This window comes from Podarcis pityusensis (genome assembly GCF_964106645.2).
Source record: "Podarcis pityusensis genome assembly, chromosome: 3".
In the NCBI taxonomy this organism is placed as follows: Eukaryota; Metazoa; Chordata; class Lepidosauria; order Squamata; family Lacertidae; genus Podarcis; species Podarcis pityusensis.
In genome coordinates this window covers 24087385-24100635 of record NC_138026.1, presented here as the reverse complement: position 1 = coordinate 24100635, position 13251 = coordinate 24087385, and the positions used below count along the sequence as shown (strand labels likewise).

Below are 13251 nucleotides of genomic sequence, written 5' to 3'. Positions count from 1 at the left end.
AGTCTTACTAGCAGCCCGTTTCCAGGGTCAGAGCGGCGGTGTTTTAAGCCTCTTCGCTCTCTCCCGCAGGCATACTCAATCCGCAACTTCCCCCCTCTTCTCCTGCCTCCAAGAGGGGGTTTAATGTTCTTTACCGTTGGAAATTTGATCTTTTACAAAAGACCTTCCAGGACTCCAGCTTGCAACTTTGTTGCTCAGTCTATTTACAAAAAGGGAAGGCGGACTTCCTGTTTTGAACATCCCCGTTACGATACCAAATTAAACTTTTAGAGATCCAATTCTTCCATTTCAGCTCTACTCACGGGTAATTACTTTAAAGTCAAATTGTCTTTCCGGGGGGAGGCAGACTTCCGGGGGAGGCGCCTCCAGCAACGGCAGAATTCCTCTGACCGGGAGGAATCTGCTCTGTGGAAATCTGGGTCTGACCACCACGGCGAAGGCGGAGACCTGTTAAAATCACAGGCGGGAGAAGCCTGTGAACGTGGGATTCGGCGGGCACCTTTTGCGCCTCCCCCACTTGCGGGGAACCCCGGTTTTTGGGGCTCCGGAGCGACGTGGGGTGAGCGGCGCGGTGCATCGAATCGTCTGCTTCTTCCACGGAGCGAAGCCGCATACCTGTTGCAGGAGAGCGCTGACCTTTTACTTCTCTGAAGTCTCTCAGCTCCACTCACCTCACAGAGTGTTTGTTGTGGGGGAGGAAGGGAAAGGAGAATGTTAGCCATTTTGAGACTCCTTCGGGTAGTGATAAAGTGGGATATCAAATCCAAACTCTTCTTCTTCTTCTTGGGTTTTAAATGTAGTCTAAATGTACACAGGGACGCGGGTGGCGCTGTGGGTAAAACCTCAGTGCCTAGGACTTGCCGATCGTATGGTCGGCGGTTCGAATCCCCGCGGCGGGGTGAGCTCCCGTCTTTCGGTCCCAGCTCCTGCCCACCTAGCAGTTCGAAAGCACCCCTAAGTGCAATTAGATAAATAGGTACCGCTTTATAGCGGGAAGGTAAACGGCGTTTCTGTGTGCTGCGCTGGTGCTGGCTCGCCAGAGCAGCTTCGTCACGCTGGCCACGTGACCCGGAAGTGTCTCCGGACAGCGCTGGCCCCCGGCCTCTTAAGTGAGATGGGCGCACAACCCTAGAGTCGGACACGACTGGCCTGTACGGGCAGGGGTACCTTTACCTTTAAATGTACACAGTGTGCATGGAAGCCATAGTGGGCTGGAATGAGTCGAGTGGCACTTCACAGACTTCTATAATTTCTAAACTCTACAGCATTCTAACCTCAAAATAGAACAAATCTGTGGTAGGCAGGGATATTTGTCACAGCTCAACTTCGCTCGCTCATTCTTTAAAATATATGAAAAGGGAAAAAGGAGCGACTGAGGACTGACATGCCTCAGTAGCTTCTGTAAGTGACAGCAATACTGAGTCAAGCACACTTGGTTGTACTTTTAGATTTCCCAAGCATCGTAAGTTGCATTCTTCCCACATAAGCAAGGTTACCTACCTGTTTCCTGACCATAAAGCTAACTTTAGCCGCAAGCACATTAATAAAAGGTAGAACCAGGTACTTTATTGGCCTTGGGAAAACACCTGAGTAGTTTAAATATGCCAGACACCAAGGTATCTTAATTTAATTTTTCTATTGAGGCTTATCTAAATTGTGTGCGAGTAAAACAAATGAGCTATAGCTGGGATTTCTCTCTCTTTGCAATTGCAATAGCCTTGGTTTTTGTAACCCTATCCTTTCCCAAAGAGTGTTTTTAAAAATAATAAATAGGGAGGTATTTTTTATATACAACGGCTGCAGCTCGGACCTTGGTGGCAAAGGGGTGGAAGGAAGAAGAAGTCCCGACAATAACGGATTGGCATAACAAGCTACAAGAATTTGCTGAAATGGTGCAGTTGACAAATAGCCTGAGAGACAATTCAAAACAAAAATTTATGGAAAAGTGGGATAGATATAAGATATATGTTCAAAAATACAGTAGACGTTCGCTATCTATGCTAGCATTCGATTGACACTGGAGAGAGACTGAGTTGAGAAATAAGACCAAGGGTACATATTGATATAGATGTATTAGATGAAATGTAAAGAAATATACAATAATAAGAGTACATTCATTTGTAAAAAAGGAATATACAACGGGATAGACAGGAAGTCCAAAGTGTTGGTACATATATGATCTTGGAATAGTTTTTTGTCCTTATTTTCCCCCCTTTAGGTATATAAACTTTGTATACATGCTGAAAATTATATTATAATAAGCCTTGTGATGTAATATGATAATGTTTACCAATGTAACATAAGAACGTTAATAAATAAATAAAACTCAAAAAAATAATAAATATTGAAAGCAACAAAAATATGTGTGTTCTGTACATTGGATTGGGAAGTGCAGAAAACTGTAGCTCCCATACACTTCAGCAGGAAATTATGGGAATTGGCTGTTACCTTCCTTCCTTTTTGAAATTTTGCCGGAGTTTTAGCTATATTTCCCTCCCTCTTATGATTATGATTTCCAATCACTTATTCCCCTTCCCACATTCTACCCTTGGCAGGCCCCTGTTGTGTATATTACTTTAACTATCCCTTATATTCGCAGTTAATTAGCAGATAAGGTCAAAGGAAAAGAAAGCTGTCACTGAAGTGCTTTCTCCCTCGGCTCTCACCATCCTTATGCTGAGACATTTATTGGAAAGCAAACATCTAAGTGAAGAGGTTTGTTTCCAAGCCTGGGGCATTTATTTGTCTACAACATTTAGCAGCCAGTGACCTTACGCTTGCTATTTCAAATGTTTAATTATGCAGTTGTTGTGGGGCTGCAAACAGAGAAAGTGTTCCCCTTGCTACACCAGGGGTGAAAGGTTGCTTTGAGTGAATGGTTTATGGATTAATGCACACTTTATTGTAGTCCTCTCAATCATGGGCTGAACATCTGAGTTGCTTTAGCTCATAATCAGCAATGATAGGCTTTAAACTGTGTGTGTGTGTGTGTGTGTGTGTGTGTGTGTGTGTGTCTATTTGTCTCCCTACCTACCTACCTACCTATGAAACCGTTTTGTGTATTCGTCATTTCTGCTACATCCTTTAAATTATTTGAATTCTAGCATGGGAGTTGTTTTTATGGTAGAATGAGATTTACCATGGCCAATCCCAGCACAGAGCATTCTTGTTGGGATGGAGATGAATGTTCAGAAACCCAGAGGAGCACACACTTAAATCAATGGACTTAGGTCCTGGTCTGGAATGTGTCCCCTGAGGCCACCATTCTGCAGAACTGATGTACCAAAAATAGGATGTAGAGCACCTTTCCTGTTGCTAAGTTACTGCTGGGGCACGCTCCAAAGTAACCAGTCAAACTGCATCTATACCAGACAGGGCTTCTTGCACCTCATCATAGGACTTACCTTGCTTTTTACCCAGCTCCTCCTGTGTTATTCCACTTCTCCTGAGAGATGTTTGCATGCTGAGGGCATGGGGGGGAAATAGGCTGACTTCTCCTAGATGAAGCATGGGAAAGCTTTACCTCTCTTCCCATAGCTACATCACAGCACACATAATATACTATGCCTGATATAGCAGTGTGCTGAGAAGGTTTAATTCCAAATACTGAAACCTAGATGGTATTGCATGCCTGATTCTGACTGGGAAGCTTACATTGGAATACTGGAAGCCGCCTCCTGCTGAATCAGACCTTTGGTCCATCAAGCTAAGTGCTGTCGGCAGTGAATGATGCAATAATCTATAGGGGTTCAGGCAGGAATCCCTCCTAGCCCTACCTGCAGATGCCAGGGATTGAAGCTAGCACCTTCTGTATGCACCCTAAGGCTTCCACATGACATAAACTATAATCCATTACATAAAAGTAAAACATAGCTGAAATTTCTCTCTTTCTAAAAAGACAAAACATCTTAACAATGCCATTTCTTGACTCTTTTCTGCTGCCACCTCTGCACTCCCATCAATCCTGTGTTTCTATATCAACCACTTTTCGTCCCGTCCCCCCACATCTCTCCTCCAATGTGCCACCTGCGTGTCTTGCATAAGCTGCTTCTGCCGTTCATTCAGCAATGCTCTTGTTAAATATTAGCAAAAGCCATAGTTGCTTCTATCCATTAACTGGAATAGAAAGGAGGAATTAAAAAGGACATTAAATATCTGGTAGTACAAAATGAAACAAAAATGTGATAAATTGCCAGCTTTGTAGAGCAGAGTTTGGCAGATTTCCTATGAAAATTGCGGGGAGATGTTCACGCTCAAGAACTGCAAGGTCTGACAGAAGCGAGGGTTAAAAAAAGAATCAAGATGTAGGATTTAATTGATTTCAGTGAAGCTTCTCTAAGCATGGCTAAATTTGGTTCTAACCCATAATATATGCATTATAGGATATATCTGGTATATATGCTGAGTTTAAGGTGAGTTGACCATACTAAGTACCAGCAATTGTATATTCACATGAAGGCATGGAGAACATTATACCATAGCTGTCAACTTACAGATTTGAAAATAAGGAACCAGCAGCCTCAAAAATAAGGGATCAGCAGCCAAAATAAGGGATTTCTTCCCCCCCCACCATGTGCCCCCGCTCCAGACAGACCTTTTCCCCAGCAAGGGTGAGTGGGTGGTTGATGACATATCCATCTGATTCCGAGCACAGGTATGTTCAACTTCTGAGCTCCTCCAAGCCAAAGGCAGAAAGCCCAGCCAGCAGCCAAACGAAGCCTCAAGCGGTGGTTCCCACAGCGCAGCAACCCAGCAAAGGGGATGCAGCAAGGAAAAGCTGGGAAGCGCTGAGCATGCAACACGGCCGATTTGATAGGCACAAGGCATGCAAGCTCCACCCCCCCAGTCATTCTTAGACTCCTTATTGAGTGAGCAATGCAGCCAAGCAACACAGTTGGAGCCTCCCTCCTCCCTGGCCGGCAAGGAGGGAGGGAGAGGAGCTGCTTCCTTTGAAATTTACGGGATATCGTCAATCCGGGACAGCAGTGGGACACGGAGCTGGGATAAGGGAGTTTCCCGCCAAATAAGGGACGGTTGACAGCTATGCACTATACAGGGCATATGTTGCGCATTGCCCACCCAACATGGATAATCACCAACACATCTCAGAGAACGTGAACTTTTTCAGTGTCTGCATTCCAGAAATACAACTCCAGAAGAACAGCAGAATCTGACATGGTGCATTTTCCTTCTGCAAATGTTTTCAGTAACTGCAAATTCAGACAGAAATTCTGGGAGAAACCAAATGCAAGGTGATTTCATAAAAGCACCTCTACATAGAATGTCACACAGTGACATGCATTACTGAAGGTCTTTGTAGGCAATTGCCCCCCCCCCCAAGAAGGGCTTTGCCATTCAGTTGGGTGAAGTGACTTGCTTTAGGTCAGAGCTTTACAAACTTTTCATGTTGGCAACACACTTTTTAGATGTGCATCATTTCACCACACAGCAATTCAATTTTACTAGCAAACCAGAAGTTAAACTAACCCCTTTCCAGCCCTGTGAGGAGCATTCGTGTGACACACCTACACACTGCAGCTGACACACTAACGTGTCACAGCACACAGTTTGGAAAGCTCTGCTTTAGGTGGTAGTATGGGAGAGGAGGGCGGAATAGATGAAGGCAGATATTGTCTAGCTGCCCCATTTCAAGTGTTGGTATGAGCTATGTGTCTGTGCCTCTTTTTAAGCTCCATACAACAAAATGTCTTCAACCAGCACTTCCCATCTCATGCTCACTTTTCCTTAGCACTATGCTTGTGTAACAGGGCCTGTATGGGCACCCATTTAAAACATATTGGGATATCACTGCATATTAGGTTTGGGCACCATGCACCCCTAGAACCTCATGTGGCTTTCATCCTAATTTCAAAAGCCCTCTATAAGCAATCAGTTCAAGTCTCCGGCAAGAGGGAGCTGCTCTTTTCCTTGACAGTCCCCTCTCTCTCTCTCCTCCTTAATCAGCAAAGTAAATAAGAGGGATTGGTGAAAACTTGACGCCCTGACTTGCATAACCACTTTCCACTAGGACAAAGCCTCCACTGGATGCAGCCCTTTGTCTTTTAATTGATGTTTCTATTTCAGGTGTTTATCATTAACAGCACTGAGCATTTTTGAATTGGGTAGGAACACTGCAATTATGCAAGATGTTGGCAAGAATAGGAAGCCTATTGATAGCTAGTGCTATAATTAAGCACTAACCTCTGAGATCCCAACTTGTTTGCAAAATGACAGCTGCGGTTTCTATTTGTCGTTTCCATAGTCACCTTTTAAATGGAAAAATGGCAACCGTAAAGAGTCTTCTGTCACCGAAGTGCATCAATACGTTTCTAGAATAGGCAGACAAGAAATGGTGGTGGTGGTGGGGATATTGATGTGATTTAAAAATAAAGCATGTCGCCATTATGTAATGTAATGATTCATAGTGACAGATAACTTCTGTGCTAGTCTGATGGCAGCTGTCAACTTGACTCCACTGACTAGCTGAACCAAATTGGTGGCCCCTTTTTTAAACTTCAGGTCTGCTAAACACTTTAGTCTGCTAAACATTTTAAGTTATGGCATTGTACATTTTAGCAGCTGGCTTTCCCAGCAAGTAGAGCAAGGCAGTTTAGTTCTGAACACGCACATTTATTACAGGACATCTGATGAAATGAATTCAAAACTTGTTCTCTGAATATGCGCCATCTACTAAAAATGGCTCATCAGTGCTAAAAATATTGCGATGAATAAAGAAGACTCTTAAAGTAATATGCCAAAAACTCAGTGTTCCTTTCTTTTTCCTCACTGCACAATAGTAACTGGCTAGGCTGCAGTGAAAGCATGGAATGCTTGTGATAATTGTAACTGATGCAGAGAGAAGCTCAGTGATAAGAGCATTGATAAACTTCTGTGAGAGAAATGAAAAGACAGTGTGGCTGTCACAAAATGCTTAGATATAAGGAAGGCTGTTTGATAAGAAGGTGGCAAGAAAGACAGGCAGGTACGTGAGGATATGGGGAAGCTGGAATGGGACTTGGGAAATGGCCCTATTGATGGAGAAGCTCAAAGACAAGTGTCCAGGTGAAATAGTGGGCAAAGAGTTGTGTTGGATAATAAGTTTGGTTAGTAAATGGTCTGGTGCATTCTGGATTAGTTCTCTTTATACTGCCTGGAATGGGTAACTTGGACCAAAGGGATTCCTCACTGTGGCTAATTTCAGAGTTTTGGAAACACTGATTTTCCTTTTGAAAGCTGGCATCTTGGGCCTTATATAGCTGTATAGCTCTTTCAGAACTAGTATGACCACAAAGGCAAAAAAGGCAAGTGGAAGATTTTTATGCCACTCACAGCTTTGGTATAAATTTGCTTAAAAGGCTATCCTGTGATCAATCTACTTTAGTGCAAGTTAAATGCCAACAATTATCTGGTAATCTATTTAGAGTTCCAACATATAAAATAATAATAATAATAATAAAACATTAAATATTTAAAAACTTCCCTATACAGGGAAACAGAAGGAGGGGAATCAAACCCTGACGAACCCCTAATAATAATAATAATAATAATAATAATAATAATTTATTATTTATACCCCGCCCATCTGGCGGGCTTTCCCCAGCCACTCTGGGCAGCTTCCAACAGAACACTAAAATACAATAACCTATTAAACATTAATAGCTTCCCTAAACAGGGCTGCCTTCAGATGTCTTCTAAAAGTTTGGTAGTTATTTTTCTCTTTGACATCTGGTGGGAGGGCATTCCACAGGGCAGGTGCCACTACCGAGAAGGCCCTCTGCCTGGTTCCCTGTAACATTGAATGTTCCATGGGGCTGAACAGCACTGCTTATGCATCACCCTCTGGAAATGACAATCTGAGTAGGACCAGAACCACCACAAAGCAGTGTCACCGACCCCTATCTCAGACAACCTCTCCAGAAGTATAACATGGTTGATTGTATCAAAAGCCACAGAGAAGTCAAGGAGAATTAACAGGGACACATTTCTCCTGTCTCCCAATGGAGGTCATCATACAGGGTGACCAAAGCGGTTTCTATGTCCAAACTGGGCCTAAACCTTGATTGAAATGGATCTAGAAAACAAGTTTCCTCCATGAATGCCTGGATCTGGTCTGTGACCACCCACTCAGGAACCTTGCAGGGACCACCCCATCTCGTAAAGAGGTTTTTATCACCTCCCTGGCCTAGCCAGCTGTCCCCACCCTGCTAATTTTAACAGCCAAGAGGGACTAGGATCCAGAACACAAGTGGTCACTCTAACTGATCCGAAAACCTTGTCCACGTCTTTGAGCTCTACTAACTGAAACTCATCCAACATAACAGGACTAGACAGTGCTCTGGTCACCTCTCAAGATTCATCTGCTCTAACAGTGGAGTAAAAATCCTGGCAGATGCAAGCGGGAGCTTGCAAATCCATGGGGTTCTGTAAAACATGCCAAAAGAATGGAGGTGGGTTTTTTTTAGTCAATGACAAAAGTGAAAAATGAAGCTAAATAGACCATATTCTTTGGTTCACCTCCTACTCAATATATTAGATTTGGGCACTATTTTTATCCAGCTAGATATTTAATCTCTTGTCAGAATTGCTAGAGATCTTGGCTGAGATGTCTTTATTGCACTGCTTTTCCTGCTCCCCTGCCCAGTCTCATTACACAGCAGTAGAAGGGGAATGCAGCTTTTGAAATTGCCTTGTACGTTGGCAGATGAGATGTCCTTCAATTGCTCTGTTTCATCCAGAACTTCTGCATGTCTGGAGACCTTGTCCTGGGGGAAAACCACACCCCTCTAGTTTTCAGGTGCTTTGAATCTGGAAGAGCTGGAGCCTGGGAGAGGCAACGCAAGCACTATTTGTGGGCCCAATCCTGTTTAGAGGCCCCATGTTGCTGATATTCTTAAATGCAAAACAGATGCATTTTACTACTCTCTTGGAAAAACCTATACTTTTTTATTTTTAAAAACTTGTTGATTCACTACTAAATAAAGGATACGTCATTTTCAGCAAGAAATCCCCTGGCCATTCAAAGCAGAGAGGCTTTGAGTTTATTGCATTTGCAGGTATTTAAAGTCCACCTGCATGTGACACATGTGAACTTCCTGATCAAGATATGTTGCAACAGGACAGGAATCATAGCTGGTATTTTCCCTTCCCACCACCCCTTAGTCCTCCCCTGCTTTGTGACAGCTGGGGAAGCTCTGATCCTTTAGAAACGGGTTCTGTATCTGTCATAACGGAACTAGTAGCGCTCATCATATCGAGGGCTGAAGCAACAGATTATTCGCTGAGTGACACATTACACGTTTCCTGTCTTGGTTAATTGTGGGAATCATCCTGTGATAGGAGAACTGTGTCATAAAAATGCAACCGTAATTTGCAAAGGTGTGCGTCACGCCGTTACTCATGAACAGTGAGCATATATTTTGGTATTTCTGAGTTTGATGTTATATCTTCGGTGTCTGACTGAATCTCAGAGTTTGTTGAATCATCAAGAAAAAAGTTCCTGCTACATTTTTTGTTGTTGTTATCAGAGGAAATACTTTTAAATTCAGAAATCACTTAGCTGAGAAATTATGCCTGCTTGAAACTCCAATGATTTCTTTTATTTCTGAAATGTGTTCACTAAGTTGAATATAAATCAACTAAGCTGATTATAAATCCACACCATTCGTTTTCATTTTAAATAAGTGATTCTATACTCATGAGTGCAGGGATCAGGTACATGAAAGGCTACTGGTCAGCCTTTGCCAACCTGGTGTTGATGCAAACTCTAGACCAAAACATTTAAAGAACACAAGGTAGATGAAGGCTACCCAAGTCTTGTGTCATTGCTTTACTTGGAAATACAGAAATATATGAAAAATTCAAAACCGAAACATTATATCCAAGTGCCCTGTTTGTTAAACGTTTGAGTTTTGACATAAGATCATAGGGAATGTAGTCTCTGAAGAAAACAAACTGAACAATGGATTTGAAAGTCCCTCGCCTATACTTCATTGTGACCATTGCATTAAAGCTAAACATGAGATCCATTGGGAAATGTCAGGTGGCTGCTTCAAGTGGCAGATGTTGGACAGCAATTGCAGACTCCCAGCTCCCCTTGCCCTGCCCATTCCCATCCTCCTAAGCAGGTACCCCATTGGTGGCCGTGCCAGCTGTTTGTGGCCTGGGCCGGTCACTCATTTGCCTGTTTACTTTCCCTCAGCACATCACAAAGAGTGGTTGGGGGAGAAACCCCATAACAAAAGCAGGCAGGAAGTCAAGAACACCAGCAGGCATTGTGCAAATATTGCTCTGCTGAAGAAACACCTAGTGGTGCTGCTGCTGCTGCTGAAACACTGCAGCATTTATTTGAACAGATAGTGAGCAAGCACTAGGCAGAGTGATGAGTGGATGATGGTTGTGAGGTGTTCGCCATGCCACACAGCCTGCTCTGCGTACCCTTTGTGTGAGGCTACTGCCCTCAAATGCCACAGTTGAAGTAAAATTTGATGGCCAGTCTGTTCAGTTTCTTGTACGTGGATTGAGGTGTGTTTACCTCTCAACCTTCACCTCAGGAAGCGACAGTGTCTTGGCCCAACTCTGCCTCTAACTCCATTGTCACTTCTTAATTTGGAGGACTGAATGGGTTATCATTGCTTTGTCTAGGACTGATAGGATTGACTGCAAGGTTTAATGTTGCTCCTCAAAAAAATCTCCCAGTGTTTTTTCACAGTAGTTTTCTAAGTGGACTCTAAGCTCTTGCTGAGTTGATAATTATCTAATTGTTGTTTTCTGCTAGCTAACATGTGAGTGTTGTAACCTTAGATCAGGTGACAAAAGATATTTGGTTGCAAATCTCCATTTGGAAGGGAGTTGCCTTTGAGTTTTTGTCTCCGAAACTTCATGGAGGGAGTGAGGATATAAATGAAGCTCTCCTGAAGGGAGAGTAAACAGCCTAAGGCCAATGGAGCCTGGGAAGCAGGCTGTGGGGAGAGACAGACCTCTGATTCTAGGTCTGTTTGAATTATTTCATATTTTCTAAAATGCTGAGCCTGTGCTGCACAGCACAAGATATTGTGTGGAGATTTTTGGATGTGTCTTCAATGCTTATGTTCTGTTTTTGAAGAGTTCTGCAAGTAAAAGTTTAAATAATATTTTTATGGGTCTGGACATTGATTTATTCCAAAAGGAGTCAGTTGTTATGTATCCAGTTGCTTCAAACTGCACAATATTAATATCTGCAGTGTGTTTTGCCTGTTAACAAGTAAGGCTTCTACTAGGTTAGTTAGGGCAGCCAGTGACCTAATTCCTATCAGCTCCAGGCAGCATAGGGATAATGAGTAAAGGTAAAGGGACCCCAGCCAGTGTGGTGTAGTGGTTAAGAGCGGTGGACTCGTAATCTGGTGAACCGGGTTCGCTTCCCCACTCCTCCACATGCAGCTGCTGAGTAATCTTGGGCTAGTCACCTTTCTCCGAACTCTCTCAGCCCCACTTACCTCACAGAGTATTTGTTGTGGGGGAAGAAGGGAAAGGAGAATGTTAGCCGCTTTGAGTCTCCTTCGGGTAGTGATAAAGCAGGATATCAAATCCAAACTCTTCTGACCATTAGGTCCAGTCGTGGCTGACTCTGGGGTTGCGGCGCTCATCTCGCTTTATTGGCCGAGAGAGCCAGCGTACAGCTTCTGGGTCATGTGGCCATCATGACTAAGCTGCTTCTGGCTCGCCAGAGCAGTGCACGGAAATGCTGTTTACCTTCCTGCCAGAGCGGTACCTATTTATCTACTTGCACTTTGACGTGCTTTCGAACTGCTAGGTTGGCAGGAGCAGGGACCAAGCAACGGGAGCTCACCCCGTCGCAGGGATTCGAACCACCGACCTTCTGATCGGCAAGTCCTAGGCTCTGTGGCTTAACCGACAGTGCCAGAGAACTGAATAAGGATAAGTACCGAGTGAAACAAGAAGTAATAATGATGTGACATGTTCGATATTATGCACAAAAAAGGGGTGCCAGCCATTTAATTTAATTACACTTTCCTTTTGCTCTCAAACACTAACAGAAATTATTTTTGTTTTGTTCTTCCTATAACAGGTTTTGCCTGGCATTCTGCAGAAGCATTGCTGTATTTTACCAGACAGGAACACAGGTAACCACTGAGATTTTCCTATTGTTTTCTGTTAATATATCCCTTTGTTTTGGGGGAAAGAAGTTATGAAAATTGTATAAAAGCCAGAGGATTCCCCTGGTGCTCCTCATGAGGGACTTCAAAATAAATGAAGTAGTGAGAAATGGGTTACTTAATATAAACTGATCCTTGAATTTAAATTACCTGTTCTCTGTGGAAAAGCATGCTTACAAAATATGCCATTCGGGGCCATTACATTTCTAGGAAATTGCTTTTAGCTTCTGCTACTTGAAGTTGCACATATGCATTCCTGAACTATTTTTTGTTTGTTTGTTAATTTCATAAAATATATTCCTAGTTATTAGTTTCAGAATATCTACAAAATTAGCATAGATAGGCAGTGTAGATCATGTGGCTTTATATTCTCATTAGCCTTAATCTCCATTTCTCGATGAGGAGTTGAAGATGAAAAGGAGGTATTTCCTATTGCTGTATGGAAAGGAGTCACTTGAATTGGCAGGATTTTGAAAGTTTAGCTTTCAGAATATTAAATGACTGAAGTTGTACATTAATAATAATGTGTACCCCCCCCCCCAAGTCTGGTATGTATTGATAGCCTATCAAGGCATGTGGCTGAATTTACTTTGAATCTTGACTTAATATGTAGATCTAAGTAGGGTTATGTAATGTGTTTACTGCTGCTTGTTCACTGAAAAGAAGTGATCTTACCACTCCTGCGTTTGAGGAAGGAATGTTAAACTTGGGGGAATTAGAGTTTGAAGATGGAGTGCACTTATATCCAAGATATGAAAAAGAGGAAAACTCTGTAATGGAGGTCCCACTTTCACTGCCCGGCGTTTCCAGGTGTAGGAAGAAATGCTCCATAACATACTGCTATGCTTAAGTCTAAGATCATAACGAGCACATTGAACTAAGCCCAGAAGCCGACAGATACCCATTGCACCTATATATCCTAGTTTCAACCAAGAATAAATGAGCTGGTACTTGTCTGCATTGATTAGCTGACAGTTGCTTATGAGTACATGTTATACAATGACAGATAATTAACTCAGCATGTTATTTCTACTTGATAATTTATAAGCAGACTAATATTATTTGTCAGTATGTGTATTTACTGTTTTCTTACACAATC

At 42.8% G+C, this 13251-nt stretch overlaps 1 protein-coding gene across 4 annotated transcripts in view; it reads left to right on the top strand.

Annotated features, from left to right (window-relative positions):
• The window catches only part of DLGAP2 (DLG associated protein 2), a 401938-nt gene that overhangs the window by 46276 nt on the left and 342411 nt on the right, over positions 1-13251 (top strand). For all 4 annotated transcript variants that reach the window (XM_080999011.1, XM_080999012.1, XM_080999003.1 and 1 more), the window contains one exon: positions 12065-12119. In XM_080999011.1, coding sequence (XP_080855137.1) covers positions 12065-12119 — 55 coding nt within the window. The remainder of the gene's footprint in view (positions 1-12064; positions 12120-13251) is intronic.